Source organism: Asterias amurensis, chromosome 17, assembly GCF_032118995.1.
Source record: "Asterias amurensis chromosome 17, ASM3211899v1".
In the NCBI taxonomy this organism is placed as follows: domain Eukaryota; kingdom Metazoa; phylum Echinodermata; class Asteroidea; order Forcipulatida; family Asteriidae; genus Asterias; species Asterias amurensis.
In genome coordinates, this window is record NC_092664.1 from 16,378,362 (window position 1) to 16,396,929 (window position 18,568).

General features: G+C 38.9%; 1 protein-coding gene across 8 annotated transcripts in view; it reads right to left on the minus strand.

The window, feature by feature from the left end:
* Window positions 1-13,803, minus strand: part of LOC139950172 (uncharacterized) — a 165,235-nt gene extending 151,432 nt beyond the window's left edge. For 5 of the 8 annotated variants that reach the window (XM_071948802.1, XM_071948806.1, XM_071948801.1 and 2 more), the window contains exon 1: window positions 9,872-13,802. In XM_071948802.1, coding sequence (XP_071804903.1) covers window positions 9,872-12,130 — 2,259 coding nt within the window. In that variant the 5' untranslated portion in view covers window positions 12,131-13,802. Of the gene's footprint in view, window positions 1-9,871 lie in introns of all 8 variants that reach the window. The other 3 variants (XM_071948805.1, XM_071948804.1, XM_071948803.1) reach the window with 2 other exon arrangements.
* Between the last annotated feature and the right edge of the window lie 4,765 nt (window positions 13,804-18,568).

Consider the following 18,568-nt stretch of genomic DNA (forward strand, 5'->3'; position numbering starts at 1 on the left):
TTTTGACTCGTGATATCTTACCAATTTCTCAAAAACTATTGCATTACAAGCATTTCGTAGTTTCCCAACATGGCCACTTTTATACCAAAGTTTTGTGCGAATCGGTGAACTTTTATGTTTTACTTACTCTTGTTATGCACTCCCTTTAAGTGGGTGTACACTATTTTATAGACACAACGTATTGACGTCACGCGGTTACATTCTGGGACAAATTTCAAAGACATGCTTAAAGGCACATTTCCATACCGTAAAGCTGACCAAAATAATCAACAAACCGACAGTTCAGCCAAGAAACATGTCGAACAAAATGTTATATTTCAAAAGTCCACAACCTTGTCCAAAACTTGTTCAAAGCGAAACATTTCAGCACAGAAAAACAAACACTGCCCATTGACTGAATGTTTATAGGTTATTTACACAGGAATAGTTTTGTGGGACAGACGGGGGAAAGGCGAATACCTGTCGTTAAAGGAACACGTTGCCTTGGATCGGTCGAGTTGGTCTTTGAAAAGCGTTTGTAACCGTTTTTTATAAAATGCATATGGGTAGAAAGATGTTGTAAAAGTAGAATACAATGATCCACACAAACATGCCTCGAAATTGCGTGGTTTTCCTTTTACCTCGTCGACTAACACGTCGGCCATTTATGGGGGTCAAAATTTTGACTCCCATAAATGGCCGACCATGTTAGTTCGCACAGTAGAAGGAAAACCACGCAATTTCGATGCAAACTTGTGTGGATCATTGTATTCTACTTTTAAAACATCTTTCCAACCATATGCATTTTATAAAAAACGGTTACAAACGCTTTTGTTTTGACCAACTCGTCCGATCCAAGGCAACGTGTTCCTTTAAATAGAACTGGAAGTAGTTTGTATTTCATTGATTTACGATGTTCTTTGGTCAAAAGGCACCTGAGACATCAGTTTTCCACTATAAACCGCTTACCGGTTTACTTTCTTGTGGTTTTCCTGTTATGTGAGACAAGTTACATGTATGGATATCACCAGGTAAACTTTTCAACCATAATTAGCCCTGACCCGAGCCAAGCTAAGGAGGGAAATTTCCACTTGCGAGCGGACAGTTTTGCTTACTATCAAGGAAAACTTCAATTATATGAAATCAAGGGGTCGTATCGCCACAGTTCAGTCGAAAACACAGTATAAATCTAAAACAAAAAGCATTCGTTTTAATGAGACATGGACTGAGCGATTGCGTCTTACATTCATCATCATTCATTTGTAAAGCCCACGTAGCCATGATCTGGTAAAAGGTGCTGGAAATTTTAGTCTCAAAAATTATTCACTATGTATGACAGATCAAACAGGATGCAACAATTTAGAGCAGGGTGTCAAAAAGACACAGAGACCTCTCTGGCTATTAAGTACACTGGTGCATGGGTTATCACTCAGACCTTGCAAGGTCACAAGGCCTTGTGATTCAAACTGGTTGGGAGTTGTTTAACTGAAACAAGAGGTACCATTTTTCAAAACTAATTAGTAATTAATTATCACACCATTTAGAGTAGCTATATATCAGGTGAATGGGTCACCGGACCTAATTATGATTCAAACTTTAATGTCAGACAAAAAAAATCTAATAAAGATGTGAAACACAATTGCATGTTGCTTCGTGTTTCAATTTAACCATCACTGACAAAAGCTTTCAACACAAAACAATCCATTTCAGATATTAAGTTGGGCAAATTCCCATCTCCATAATGGTTTGCTATAAACTAATAAAGCAGTCCTTCAACGGCAGAAACCCAATATAAATCGGCTTAACATAATTATAAGTCCTGGGTATTGAATAAGCTGTAAGTTTTCCCTAAAGCATTCCGCAAATTTCACATTGGAGGTTGGGTTGGTGTTGACAGACCTTTAACAAAGACACGCGGCATGTGTACAAAAGATCAATACAATACCCTTTGTTGAAATATTTTTGGCATACGCCTAAAGGTTTACTATTTTTATGCCGTGTTTATGCATGCAGCACGAATACTTTAAATGGTGTTGATACCTTTTGTATATTAAGTTTTTGGCCAAAACATGAATCCGTAATCACTGTGAATGAAGATGTATGTAATATAATTAACCTGTAGAAGTTTCAGCTTCATTGTTCGTCACGTTTTGTGAATCAGAGCAGGGATTGTCTTCAGGAAATTGTTTTCTCATTTCTCAAAAACTGCTGCACATCAGCAAGTAATATTTTCTGGGAAGCTAGCTTTCTACCATCATTATTTTTAAACCGTTTAATTTACTGTAAATCTGTGGACGTTTGTGTTGTGTGTCATTACAAAAAAATCTTTAAAATAATGGTAATGATCCATGAATGGCAAGTTCGTTTTTTTTCCAAGAAAATCTGACGGTGCGGGGAGATCAGTAATTAATCGGGAAAAATCCTAAAAAATCACAGTATGCCTACTAATACAACGACTGGTTGGGAAATAATTTTGCAGTGTGTTGTCAATCTATATACAAAAATAATATGGTCTTAACGTGTGCTGTTGTGGTGTGGTGTTCATTGTACGTTACACGGTTAACCGCAGACATGTCTAGTCTATATCATCATAATGTAAAGCATTGCTAAGCAAACATTCTTCACCAGCAAAAACTGTCATTTAATGTAAACTGCTTTATGAACCCGCTAGGGTTGCTTAACCATATACAAATTTCACCACAAATTTCTTTGTGGTGAAGTTTGAAAGATGTTATGTAGGCCTACTTCATCAATACATTTATCACATTGGTTTTATTATTTAGATATTACGAACTACAATGCAATTTTATTTTAGAATATTGTTATTAAAAGATGATTGATGATCAAAAGATGCATAGAATACGAAGACAGGAAAATATACATGTTTTAATTATGTTAAAAATATGCTAACAATACTTACTTTGATTGTTGTAGGCCTACTACTTAAGAGGGGAGATGCTCAGGGCCTAATATGTATTTTCATTTTGGTATACATTTTTTATACTATTTTTTTATATAAAATAAGCAGGTATTTTGAATCGGAGTACAGGTTTGGGCAAATAAAATGAAAATATGTATACAAATTCTGTACTAGCAGAAAAATTCAAAAATACTAAAAATAAATGCATGGTTAACAGCACATCATACACAATATTTTGTACACTTGACACGTGAATTTATATGCAAGTACATAATAAACAGTGTGTATGTGTACAGATAAAATGCAGAAAAAGTATAATTCTCTGTATTAGCAAAAAAAAGCAAAAACGCAAAAAATAAGGGCGCCGTATTATTACACTTAACACGTGAGTAGATATGCATGTACATGAAATCATGTACAATGTGTACATAGCCCCAGTCAGTGTGCAATGTTCACGTCTATACGAATGACACTGACAGCCATGTGTAGTGTTTACTGCATTAACATAATGTAATCAACACGATATTTCACACAAAGAGACTCCTCGTTTTCGTATCGTCCGTACAAGCACGATGGGTAGGCCTACAGACTATCCCGTGTAGAAGAATAACCACATTGTATTTATGCAAATTAGATGGAAATATGTTAATTAGAGTCCCAAAGGAATCTAAACCAGCGTATATTTATACCTGACCCCACTGTAAACCTACTCTGTTGCCTACAGTACACACGGAAATTAACACACATTTAAAAGTCAAATGAGTGGAATGCATGCCCCTAAATTGCTTCAAGTATGTTAATATGGGTGCATTGAGGGGTCAGGTATATATATAGGCTTCAAGTGATGTGTACCATCGCTTTGAACTACAGAACTGTATAGAAGATTGCATGTGGTGCCGTTACATTGGAGGCTACAACTACTTCACTATGGGGAGTCCGTGGCAAGAAGTACACTGGTGACTCAGTGGTCACGAAACCGACTTCGATTTTTTTTTCCTCCGCTGGGCACTTCTTGCATAATGGTTTATTATGCAGCGCCTCCATAATTATGACATTACTATAATAATTAAGAAATTATCCATTGATTGTTGATAGGTTTCACAGGTGTGATTGCAGAGTGATGATAAACACGCTGCGATCGTTGCATGTGCGAATTTAATAGTTTCTATGTTTGTTGGTTCTTATTTATGTAAACAATATATTTATATGGGGAAGTCCTGTCGATAGGTGAGAAAATGCCTAAGGGCGTTCATTAGTTTTAATGGACTCCCAAAGGAGATGGCAAATTGTTCTTTCTTTAAAAGTTCAATCCAGAAATAAATTGACAAAATCTATTTACGTTTGCTCATACTGGTATTGCATGTAAGTTGGCAATGAAATCCGCCTACACGGTTTACAGTGCAAGGCGTGAAGTGGTTTTTAAAATAATCCAAAGTTCAATTGTGTAGCCTAAATTTCAGAGAGCTATGCTGGCAAAAACGTGAAACGATGTACGGGTAACCTCCATTTACGAATGTAACCTTAAACGTTCCAGGGCTTTTATGACAGGCAAAATACTGCACTGGTCATATGGGAAATTGTACATTTTTGTCCTAATTTACATATAAATGTATAAGTTATAAATGTAACAGCTGAACATGTTTTGAGATGTGCCCCTTTTCATCATATCAATAGTAGTGGATACAAACAGATACTGAGTCTCCGTAATCCATACAGGGTACAAATCGTTCTAGCTCCGTTACCATGTTCAAAAGGTCTCTGAAAACATTCTTTTTCAATCAGTAAATCTCGCCTTGCTTGTCCTGCAGTTTTAGTCAAAGAGAGACCACCTTTTCACGGGACTTTCGTGGCTAAATGCTGCAAGCTTTGTCTATAGTCGTGGTTTTCCTCTTGGTTTTTTTTACATTCCCCTTTTTGTTTTGTCCTGTAATTCTCTGAGCGCTTTGTAACCTTAAGAAAAGGCGCTATATAAATGGTATTATTATTTATTATTATCTATGATCTATGACTTCCAGGCTCTGTGGATGATTTGTAAACATAATGATGTCAAAGGGCACATTGTCTATATGAGATTGGGTAAAAATTATACTGAGCTATCTTGTTTCCAACAAAGAGCTTCATCGACCAAATGTGGCCTTTATTTTTCTGTCATCGCGTATCGGTTGAAAAGACCTTGACCTGTGTCTAATTTTGTTATAAAGACGCGAAGCAGAAATGATTTCTAAACAAATTAATTTTCTGGAAGAGAAATTAACACAGATGCGATCACAACACAAGCAATGTTAGTTACATAAATCTATTGCTGTGTGATAGTTTTGACAAAGGAAGATTTTTGTGGTTTGGTTTATTTCCTGTAAATTCAACAATTCTATGAATTTCCGTGAGAATAAACATAAAAAAACTGTATAAAACAATACAAATTCAGACCTTTGAAGGTAAACCTTGCATGTTGCATTCTATGGTATTAGCCTACGTATTAATATATACTATTTGATTCATTTATGTATTTCTCTGCGTTGTAAAAAGCCAGCGGATTCCAACAAAATTTAACTGATCAACAAAAATCCAGTCCTATATAGATACGTATGTGTTGAATAATATTAGTTTGTGTCGATCATGTCGGAGTAAAACATTACTTAAAACAGTCTTGAGCATTTGTATGTGTCAATTAGAAAATAGCTTGCATTCCAACTTTTAAATGTTTGCGTATTTCTGCATAGAAATATCCCGGTATGTGTAACTAAATAACTTAAATCGAAACCTGATCGGACTTGACTCTTAAGTATTCATTGAAACTGAATGATTAATGAATTCCATGATGGATAAAGCAGAACTTTCTGTTTCCATCATAATGTCTGTATAATAGATTAACAATTATAGCGAATAGTCGCGAATATCGTGTTCGTCTCAGGAGACGAAAGCATGAAAACGTATTTAGCAGTTGGTGTTAACGCGACTCTCCTGAAAACATTGCTCTGTGATTTCACTTGTTTACATCAAAAACTTGATGACAATAAACATAAAACTCATAGGTAAATTATACTAATAAAACCATTCACAGTGAGCAGGATTTCATGTCATGGCCATAAACCTGATATACACAAGGTATCAACACCCTTATAAAAAGGGCAGGCAAAAGATTTTTTTTTTCTTTTTTTTTCTTTGCTTATTAGACATTGTTCGTCAATTTTATCCACCGTCTGTTTTCTATGGGCACCCTGCTAAATGCTTCAAAATAAAACACAGTGGAAAATAAACCCCTTCTAACTGCAGCAGAGGACTTCGTTGCATTTGTAAGTGAACTGGTTCACGCTCTATAGCCCTGGCACTATTAGGCATCAACCCTGCTAAATGCACCACTAAGCATTGACTGGGATTATCAAGGTCAAGTATAGAACACTGCTGCTAAATGCAGGTATCGATGTAACTATAGAGTACGGTGCAACCATACATCCATGTTGCAACAGAGAGAGGAATTTAAGTTATATGCCAATTACAAAAATATCGTAACCCTCAACAATTTGTACTATTTGGTGCATGTTGCTGTATTTTCCTTCTTGTCAGTATAAACTATAGACCTTTGGATAACGAGTAATAATACGAACAATTACAAAGCAATCAATGTAGGAGCCTCGTCATCATTATTAATATAACAATTTTTCGATTTTCCATTTCTGTGAGTACACTGTTCATACTGTACTTTATGCTCAAGAAGCAACAACTATGTCAACAAGCACTTATCTATATTTTCTGAACTCATCAACCTTGCAATGGGGGTGGGCAACGAGGCATGACCCATTTTTATCTTAAATACCAATCAAATTTCGATCAGTAGAGCATGTAATGTGTACATTACCGATAACAGTTTCTTATTTGTGGCGTGTAAAGAATTAGTTTCATATTGAAATAAACATGTGAATGAATGAAGAGTTGGGCGGTATCACGTTTTGCATGAACTCGCAGAACAAAAATTTGGAATTTTAATTAAAATACAATGAGGACTTTGATATTGTATTTATTTTAGTTTAAAACTATGACATTTGCTGAGCTCAAAGGCTGAACTACCATGCCAATTGCATCAACATGTTCAAGCACACTAATTTGACATGCAAAAAAACATGTGCCGAGCACAGAAAACATGTGCTGCACCACCAGTAAAATGGGACTCTGTGATTATGGGTATGTCATTCTCTGGGACTAGTTCCCTAGACTGGAGTTTTTTTCTTTGCGAGGGACAAGACCATGGGGCAACCGAGGCCCTGGCATCCTTGTAATTGTAGGCCCGAGTTCCTGGTTAATTTGTCTTACATTTGACAATTCTTTGACAAGTCTTTTTTTCTTCTGATGATCAGCTCGAGTGCAATTTGTACATGTGGAAAAAACCTATTCATCCATGTCATTAACCTTAGTCGGAATTCTTTTTTTAGATCGAGTAATTTCCATCCATCCGTCACAATGGACTTGTGCTTGAAAAGAAACCAGGCGTACTTTTTGTCCGCTGATAGAAATTACTCGCAATTATGTGAAAATATTTCATTTGTAAAAATCTACAACTTGGTCTTAATTTATGAATCTGCATCCCGAACAATATTGCTTATCAGATTAAGATTACCAATCAAAATGCAATACTAGTATACCATCTGTGACAGCCTTCCTCATTATTTTTCCAAAGCAGAAAAGTGTTGAGCATTTTCTAAGCTATTTTCGTGACATTGTTTTACTCATTTCTAAAATAAAATAATAATAAAAATAATAAAAAATACAGCACCTCAGCAAGTATTTGAATGAAGCTTTCCACCATCAAACCGTGTAAGTTTAATGAAAATCTGTGGACATTGTGTTTTGTGTTCTACAAAAAAAAATTAATAGTACCCAAATCCTCTGAGCATGAACTTATACAATTCGTGGTTCAGAAGATGATCATGGGAATTTTTTCGTTGAATGTATGTTGGTGTTTTTTCCCAACACGAATCATAATTAACGTGCAAGCTGCTGGATTGCGGTTTTCGGGTGTCAATATTAAATGGTGAAGAGCTTTCGTGTTGCAGCGCTACGAGCAATTTCACCCACTCATAAATGATAATTACAGTTTCATATACTGCAGCTGCGAATTTGCATATGCCTTCATTAAATAAAATAACAAAAAAGTACATCGACACCACTCTGTTGAAATCATTATAAATACAACTCAAAGGTTATTGGTAATTGATATGTTAAATATTTCGCTGAGTGTATTACTTCATACAAATTCAATTAAGCAACCAGTCAAGCCTGAAATTACACAGAGGTCACAGAGGTCACAGAGGTCACAGCTTCTGTTGCCCCTTGTCTTGCAGCCTTGGTGCCCCTTCAAACGTCTCTCATCATCATATGAACTTTCAGATATTTTACAATGGACGTATACGTGTAAAATGAAAATGGCTTTGCCCTTTCAAAGATGAAATTCCAGACCAGGCCTACATTACATTACAACGGAAAGGGTGAACAAACTATCTATTTCATGCTACAACGAATCTATTAACATAAGGGGCTACATGTATATTCAAGCTTGCATATAATACATTTGAAAACAAAATAATAATTGTCTTTTTTAATCTAGTCTTCTGTTTTATGATTGTAATGCCCCCCCCCCTTTGTATAGAATGTTCCTTCTACGTTATACGAGAATATGATGACCTTATGAGATGTGCACTTCCTAAGTTGAAATTATGCACAAACTCAAATCAAATTGCAATATAGCCTACAAAACATCGCACACGTTTTATTTATTTTGAAGTCAATTTAATAAATAACAAAATTGACCTGTAATCCTTGAATGGATTAGTTGATTAGTAGGACTACAAGCAGTGAAGACAGATTCGCAAACTGCGTGGTGTAAGAGGATTTGTGTTTACCTGTAATGACATTCCCCTTGTGATTTCGAGATTATGCTATATGAAGTATTTCAAAGAGATAACCAACACAATTCTTGCTAAAACATTCACGACCGTGTATAGAACGGCATTATGCAAGTCATTTAGAGTGACAATTTTTCGGGTTCAGTTCATCGGGCCTTGAAGGCCATGGCTTTTGTTGCCATGATCTTGGCCTTGGTGCCCACAATATCTCAAAAAGCAAATGGGAGTGCCCCCATTGCAAACTGAAAATTCCCCTGCCGCCTAGATCTGTTTCACACCCAACGACAAAGGTGTTTCTTAAGTCTCATTTTGAATATTAATTAGACCGAGTATTATTCCCTTTCAGTCTGGGTTCGGGCTACATGGGGAAGAAGATGACCACGTCATTGAGGTAATGATATAGCATAGGCGGCGGCTAGACATAACTAATGAGTGAAAATTGTGGTCATTATTTTTTATTAATCAAATTTCCCATAAAGACTATTACTCCAATGCCAGAGTGGCGTATAGACTGTAAGTGATTCTCGCGGTCTTTATATTTGCTGGTCGTTATATTTTGTTTGACTTCTCAAACAGAATATCGAGCAGGGGACTTTTAAAGGGAAAATAAACTACCATCAACAATCTAATGATTTGTGCTCGACCTTATCTTTTTAAACATGAGAAAAGTCAGGGGATTTTGTTAAAAATTACATGGGGTTAAGGCTCTCCAGTAACACTAGCTGGCGTACATTGTCAAGTGAAAACTGCCACTGGCTATGTAAGCAACCTACCTGTTTATAAAATTCTCAAATTTAACCCTAAATTATTATTCATGTCAGAAAAGCATTTTTTTCAAAGAGTTGTTAAGGTGCGAGTGTAGCTCCGTTTGAAAATTCGATTGGTTGTGATCGCTACCATTACACAACAAAAATAAATTTATGACAATATTTGTTTAAACAATTGGGTTACTAAAACCACACAGTTTACTAGCGTTACAAAGCTTACAATTATAATTTATACGTGCAAGGATTGGGTAAATAATATTTGCCAGAGGCAGAATATTTTTCTTTTTTTTAAACAAGATTTCTCTTACCTCTGTACGTGTTTTCTCCAAATCCCGTCTCATCTCTTTCTTAGTATTTTCCGAATCCACTAATTTCCTCCTCAGATTTTGACACTCTTCCTCCGTCTTGGCTCTTTTCTCTTCAATCATCTCAAGTTCTTGGTGAAGTCTTATGGACACATCTTTGGCCGTTCTTAATTCTTGGTGGAGCTCAGCAATCTCACTGCACCGGGTATCTTCCGGGGACGAGTCGCCCGAGCTCACAGCGGAGCCAGAGAGCAAAGGGGTGGGGATCCCTGCCGAGCTGGCCCGTAAGCGATCCTCCCACTGCACACGATCTTGTTCAAATTCCTCGTTCTTTCTTTCAGCTTTACGAAGACGATATTGCATGATACGGCAGTCTCTGACAGCGCGATCGAGTTCCATCTTCATGTCGCGATATTCCTCAATGTCCCCGCCCTCCCTGTATTTATCTTGTGATTCCTCCACTTCAAGCTGCATCTCCTTTAACTCCTCCTGCAGTTTCGCATTCTGATCCGAGAGATCTTGAGCGAGTTTCTCGACAGCAGCAAGACGAGACTGAAGCTGGAGAACAATTCTCTCCCCTTCATTGTCTTCATCATCCTCCACAAGAGTTTCAATGATCTGCGGCACATTGATGTTGGGGGCCGCCATCTTGGATTCTATGCTCTCGTCACCTGTCCTATGTTTATCCTTGACATCATGTGGTTCATCCTCCACGGTCTCATCACTCTCGGCTGCAATCTCCGCACCACGAGGTGATGACACCCTCTTCACCATCTCATTGGTTGATTCCTCCTCGGATAGGAGACTACGTTCTTCACCTCGTCTTGGCTTCGGTGGTGCTTTGTCCTCCGCTGCACCCGTGACCTCTTTATGTTTCTCTTCAACACCTCCTTGTGATGCTTCATCCTCATCTTCGTCTTCATCCATCTCCATGAGGGGAGAAGGCACCCGTTGGTGTTGGTGATACATCCTATCCGAAGCAGGTGGGATATAGACGGGGAGGGCACACAATCGCACCTCGTCTGCGAACGAGCGTTCCACGGGTGTATCTCCGTCTCCCTGGTCTGTTCTGACCCCTCTCGTAATATCCACACTCTCGCACACGTTCTCCTTCGCCGTAATTAATCGCCGCTTTGCGCAGGCGCTCCGTGCCGGCGACCGTGCATTAATATTCTCAATGCAGCTTGCATAATTACTATTATTTACTACGGCCGGCCGTGTTGATGAGAACTCGTCGCATGACGGCGCCCCCGATGAACTAACTCGCAACAAGTTTAAATTCTCCAAGCTTCGAGATCGCTGTAAAGGCTCCGAGTTTTCCTCCGCTCGCTGTCGCTCACAGTCGACTTGCGTAGGGATGGATTCAGTCGATTTGGCTAGCCGCGTATTCAAGTTTGTAGCTCGCACTTTGTGGACGACACCATAGCTCGACGCAGAGCTGGAATTATTCGCGTTTAACTCCTCGCTGCTCGTGGAAAGGTTACCGGCGAAAATTGTGTCATGGTCCTCCTCTGATAATTCGCCTCCGAATATAGAGGAAAGGTCACTGTATGTGACATACATTGATGAATCCATGCTCGACGGGGGCTGTAAAATGGACGTGATTTCTTGCTCCTGCTGTGCCCGACGGCGTAATAAGTGAACCAAGTTAATATCATCATCCCTGTCAGAGTCGAAATAATCCTCCTCGTCTTCGTCTAGTCCATTCTGGCGCGAGTTATCTACGTAATCCCTCCGGTTATTACTAGAATTATAGCCTGTACTGGTATCCATCTTACATAGTGATATCTCCTCTGCTCGCCCGTCCGCTTTGTTTCCAATCATAAGATGGGATGATGAGTCTACATTGACATAATAACCCGGTTGCATACCATGTTTGATACCAGTGCCATGTACCGTCTGATTGCCGTAGTCTGACGGGTAGTCGGCTGGCGTGTTTACCCCTTGCAGGCCCCAACTCCCCGCGTTCCGATCATGCCTTCCCGTGATTTGCTGGCTGCGTTCACCCAGGTCACTACCAATGATACTAGTCCAAGTCCCGGCTGGTGTTATGTCTGTAAGTGTAAGTTTATCCCCGGAGTAATTCTGCAACTCGTCGCCGCTCGTCCGACCTACGATCCCCGCTAACGTGTCATCTTTGCACACAATAACTTCCTGTTTGCCGGTAAACTCATCCGAAGTAGTCGAGTTTCCAGGATCCAGAAAAGGGGGTGTTGTGTGGGTTCGAAATTGTGGCCACTCGTTGGAGTCAATCCTGGGCATCTTCCACCGTTTTTACTCCATGTTCTCGCAAGTTCACGCGTCGGCGAAGTCACTGCCTAGTTGTGTTCTTGATGAATATTATTGTCGGACAAGGTCGCTCGTTGATTTATAAGGCGTTACTGACAACTGAGCCATGGTGGGTTAACCGAACTCCGTGTACACAAAGTATACACTCGGTCACTCCATGCGCATTACCACTGCTGCATGTGGTGCATATTTATGTGTAGCTGTAGTCCGAATTCCACACTCTATTCAGCTACTGTGATTGAGCTCCCACTGTTTACTACACACATCTACGGCTGAGTGAATAGACTATGCACTCCAGTGAACGTACTAACAGATTATGCGGTGTTAGCGCCGAACATCACACCCATGTGGTGCTACCCAATAGACAAGTCCGGCTTGCGCAGAGGCCACACTCATGTTTGTTGTTGATTGTTGCACAAGTATTCGCAAGTACCAGCAACAAAATTCCACTAGTAATATTCACTGACTGGCGCAACGGTTTGAAGCCCCCACAACTATGGGAGCGTACACGTATGCACTTGTTGCTGTATTATTAGTGACATCTGTTCAAGTATGGTTCAATTCAAGCGTAGGGTGGTTCCAGCAGTATGACGTGTTTTTGCTTTGGAGGGATCGTGTTTTCATCACAGGGGTCAGCGAGTGTCGTCCAGGGCTGGTAGTCTGGAATGTACGCGTGGCAATGTCCTTGGAAATACCTTGGTGAAATGCCACATTTAGTCCATTGTAATGGATGTATGTACGTATATGTACAACATAATGCATGGCATACAGGGTCCAATTTCACAGAGCTGCTTAAGCAGAAAATAAATGCTTAATAATAAATGTCTGCTAAGCAGAAATGAGCAGCGCAATAGTCGCAAGTTTTGCATGAGACATGATAGTTTCGCAGGTAACCTTATTCTGGTAAGCATAATTGTTAAATGCTTACTTGCTGTGCTTCAGCAGCTATATGAAATTGGGTCTTAAAGTGACGAAATGCACGCAGTAGCACGTAGCACTATAGAGATGATGTATCACCCACGTTCACGCCACACCACACCATAATTATGGATTGGAAACAGATGAATGTGCTTGCCAAACAAGGGTGGAGCAAGATTCTTAAGACGTGTTGGCTCTGAATATGCTGATAACTACGTCAAGTTCCCAGTCAAACAAATGAAAACCGCTTAGTATGTTTCCGTTAATGTCGGTTTTGACGACGTACCCCAACCGCAGACAGAGGAGTGCTTGTGTAAAACAAACTTTCTTAAAGTTCAGTGCTGCATTGCGGACAATGCACAACTCAACTGCAGTTAGTCATTGAGGTTGTGAATATTAAAGCAACACAGTACAGGTTGCAAACTCCATGAAAACTTGCAGCAAAAACATCTCCGAGCAGAAACTCGCATAATTATCTCAAAGAAGAGAAGGTGACGCTTGGACTCCACGCACCAACGCTCACCGAACGGAAATGCATCGGCACTCAATGGAAAAGCCTCTTGCTGTTATGGTTTTTAAACCGCCCCATTAGATATGCCCTTCATGTTCTTAGGACCTAAAGCCAACATCAATCGCCTTATTGCCGGGGTACAAAGTACCTTTACCGTGTGAAGAGTCTGTCCACAAACCATGCTCGTGGTCAGTAACAAAAGAAAGTCTTGTTTATCGTTACTCAAATTCGTTGTTAAAATTGAATCTTTTTTGCACAAAATAGTTAACTATTTTTTGCATTCATACTACAGGTTCTTTTGGTTCGTATGCAGTTTGCAACAGCTAACTCCATTTTCTTAAATTATAATTTTCTTTTTCGTTTCATCATAACAATTTTCTCCGTTTATTTCAGATGTCTATTTATTGTTTGTTTTGCTATCAATTTGTTTACTTTTTTTGTAACAATATAAATTTGTATTCATTTATTTATTCATTTATTTATTGTGTTGGTTTAATGTCACACATTTTGTGAAGTTATAGTCAATGAGGTAAGATTTATTTTATTTGAACTCAGTCGGCATGGGGTTTTACTGCATAAAATCAGCACAACAAAATTAAGTCAACACTATCTGCCCAACCTTTTAAATACGTTTTTGGAGCCAAAAATTCCTTCACCTGAAAAGTGTAAGGGAAAGTTTGTAGTTTTTGTTTTTGTTTGTTGGGGTGTTTGTTGGGGTGTTTGTTTGTTTGTCTGTTTGTTTGTTTTTTTGTTTAATTGTTTGTTTGTTTGTTTGTTTTTGTTTAAGTTTTAGTTGTTTGTTTTTGTAACATTGACCTAACAATGGGCTTCTCTGTACTGACCCGTCAAATGTGACAAAAGACTTAATCTCTAATTTATTAATTTATTTGTTTGTTAACTATTTGTTTGAATTGCAACAAAGAGCATACAAAGACAGCAAATCGCAGAACTAGTATCCAACTGAAGGGTCAGAATTCAGTTAGAATTTACCTCCATGTTAAGAGTATTCACCCTGTGCCCAAGTCTTACAGTACACCGTGGAGCTATACAAAATACACTGCTCATTGCAGTTTCATTACGTCATCATTAACACCCAATCAAAAGATCACCTTGCCTGAATAAAACATCTCCGGAAACAGTTATCACAAAAATAAATCTCTAAAACCTCTACAGCTCAGACCTTGTCCTTTCTGAGAAACCCGAAATATTTATAGTCTGTCCATAAATTAATGATGACGGTGACTCATCTCGATAGACCCATCGTCACGGTGTCCCGTAGCCCGCTGGTTGCGTCGTGAGGATATATGGCGGGACCTAAGTGGAACGTGGACTCAACAGAAAGGCAGAGATGATTGTCATGCTAATTGAAACATGATATACCCGGTGTCGTCCATTTCCGCATTGGGAACAAAACGCTGTGACATCGGTAGTGGTTTCACTCATCGACATCACTCTCTGCGGGATGAGGGCAACATATTTAAGTTTCGAAGGATAATGAGTTTCGATATTAGTGTGTATCTCAGGAAAGACAGAGGGCGCCCTTGTCGTTTGCCTTCCATCGATTTCACAAAACTCTTCCTAAATTAGGATTAATCTTGGACTTGGAGACAGGTTACGTTCCGTAATAGAAATGACTTAGGACGCATTGAATCCCTCCTCCTAACTCGAGATATGGTGGGAAAACTGCTCACAATTTCTCATGCAAACATTTCCAGAAACAGCTATCCAAATTTAAAGACACTGGACACTATTGGTAATTGTCAAAGTCCAGTCTTCTCACTTGGTGGTTCTCAACATCTGCATAAAATTATTAACAAACCTGTGAAAATTTGAGCTCAATTGGTCGTCGAAGTTGCGAGATAACAATGAAGAAAAAAAACACCCTTGTCGCATGCACACGAAGTTGTCTGCTTTCAGATGCTTGATTTCGAGACCTCAAAATTTTAAATCTGAGGTCTCGAAATCAAATTCGTGGAAATTTACTTCTTTCTAGCAAACTACGTTACTTCAGAGGGAGCTGTTTCTCACTATGTGTTTTACTATCAACAGCTCCCCATTACTCGTTACCAAGTAAGTTTTTATTTTGAGTAATTACCAATAATGTCCACTGCCAATAAGTTTCCAAGGATACTGTGTTTCATTTTTAGTGTTTATCTTAGGCAACACAGGGGGGCGCCCTTGTCGTTTGCCTGGTGTTGGTGGGAAATGGCGCTCATAATTTCTCAAGCAAACGTTAGCTTTCAGAAACAGCTTTTCAAGAGTTAACTTTCCAATGAGTCGACATTAGTGTTTATCTCAGGCAAAATAGAGGGCGCCCTTATCGTTTGCCTGTGCCGAATAAGCCACTTCGGAATGTCAGTGGCGCATGCCTGTTACTGCTGACAACGGACTTTGTCTATCTCATGTAACCTTTTGACAATACCCGCTGGTATTGTCAAAAGGTTACGGGAGATAGACAAAGTCCGTTGTCAGCAGTAACAGATATGCGCAGCTGGAACTCCGAAGTGGCTTATTCCACAGACTGGGTCACAGAACATAGTGGTTATTGTCTGCTAAGCGAGCAGGCTACCAGTTACATTGTACATGTCATATTGTAGCTTGGTCGGTCACCTTGTTCCTGTATAAGCATAACGTTTTAATAGATGTTCAATTTACATCGGGGATAAAGAATATTAATTTTGGTTTTACCCATACACCGATGTGTGTAGCACTGTATACACAGTACTTTCCCGAGTCCTGTGAAAAAAACAAATTCACAGGCATTTTTACTCGGGTGGGATTCGAACCCACGACCTTTGCAATTCTAGAGCAGTGTCATACCAACTAGACCACCGGCAATCTCGGTGGTCTAGTTGGTATGACACTGCTCTAGAATTGCAAAGGTCGTGGGTTCGAATCCCACCGAGTAAAAAAAAATGCCTGTGAATTTTGTTTCACAGGACTCGGGAAAGTACTGAGTATACAGTGCTACACACATCGGTGTATGGGTAAAACCAAAATTAATAAGCATAACGTTGTTTTGCTTAGCCAATTTTTGTGATTAAGCAGCTCCATGAAACTGGTGTAGTTGGTTGGGCAATAACGTTCATCATTTCCCCATGCAATCAAGATACAGCCTATAGAATAGAGTTTCTTAAATCAATATCATAGAGGAAGAAGATGGTGTGTTTGAGGAACATTTGCTCCAGGAGGCAGGGTTTCCTAATGTCTTGTGACACGGAATATCCTGGGAGGGGCACGCGACAAACTATCCTAAAGATAAAGTGTCTCTTGAGACACAATAACCTGGAGAGGTACAGAACGGAAATTAATCCCATGAGAGAGACCCAGCGTCCTGGATCAATTCAGGCATAGAGGTCTCTTCACTTCTCAATTTGTCAATATAAACCACTTGGGAAACCATTTGGGGGTTGAACAAAGACACATTGACTAGAGTGGGACTTGAACCAACGACCTCAGGGTTAACTTGCCGGCACTCTATAAACTGAGCTATCTAACCCTATGTTTGGCAGTCTACCTACTTCTTAATTTACATAGTTTTCTTTGGGGTGTGTGGTAATTACGGACAGGTGGTCGAATCTTCTGTTTCCGTGTTTCCAATTATTTTATAAATAAGTATTCAATAATATCGTATTAAAGGCAAATTATAAACATTATGGTAACAACGACATGTTTAATAAAAATAATATATAAAAAGACAGGAGGAAGTCAACTATTTTTATCAGATGCATTTAGAAAATAATTAAAGAGGTGGGTAATGAATACAAATTGCACAGCGTATGATTGAAAAGACAATAAAAGCTTGCTAATAATATGGGCCTTCTTACACCAACAATGCATGGAGCAGATAAGCCAGGAGATCGACAACAAATCACCAACAGCTGGTGTCGACTGAACAACAGCAATGACACAATCGACAACTAAATTTATATGAAGTCACAAGCTCACACTTCACCTTCACTGCACTGGTCAGGGGTAAAAGGAAGACCTGTCGTTAACTAAAAGGTGTGTGTGCATGCATGGAGGAAGCAAATAATATGGAGTTATAGGCTTCTTCCTCCATGGTGTGTGGGGGTGTGTGTGGCGCGTTAACGGGGGCGTGCACGTTTCAGTAAGTTGACATCGGTATGGCGAGCCAAAGTAGCATTTAGCATTAGCAACGTCTTTAAAACAATTTAGAGATATCTCTAAAAAATTTAGAGATATCTCTAAATATTTAGAGATAGATATCTTTAAATACCTTAAAGACATCGTCGATGGCATTAAGCAAAAATAAAAGACGTTGCTAATGCTTATAAATATTACGTTGGCTCGCCATACGTCGGTGTTGAGGCATGAACAATCAAGTGTGTTAAATAGTTGAGAAAATTAAAAGGGAAAAACTACTCACATTTTACTTCACAAAACCTTTTGTATTTGATGATGAGGTGTTGGTTGTATAACGTATAGAGTTGCGTATAAGAGATGACGGGCTATGACGAATCTTTCTTTGTCTGCCGTGAAAAATAAAATAGAAAACAAGTGTTAAGTTCTCTCATCTCCGTTAAAAAAGAATGAGAAACTAACAATACAATAAAATAATATCGACCATGTCAAGACACACAAATAAATGTACTTCTTTTTGGTTGTCTTTTAGCATAGTTCTTTCTCAATGAGGCATTGTTGTTCAAACAAACTGATTGGATTGTGGAATATTTTAGAATATAAATATGAACAAAATTGCACTCGGTTAGGTGATTTTAGGCACAGGGGAGAAAGAGCTAGTTTTTGATAACAATTTTGGGAATTTTTAAACTTCCAATTTGAACCGGAAATCAAGGTCAAATGGTCACTATCTAGGTAGCGTTTGCTGACCTTTTATCGACCTGTCCGATGTCCGAAGTGTACAAATCTAACATGTGGCTAATGAGACTTCCATAAAAGGAGACTCAGTGTGTTATGTTGCTCGTGTCGTCACTGAACACACACCCTGAGGTGTACAA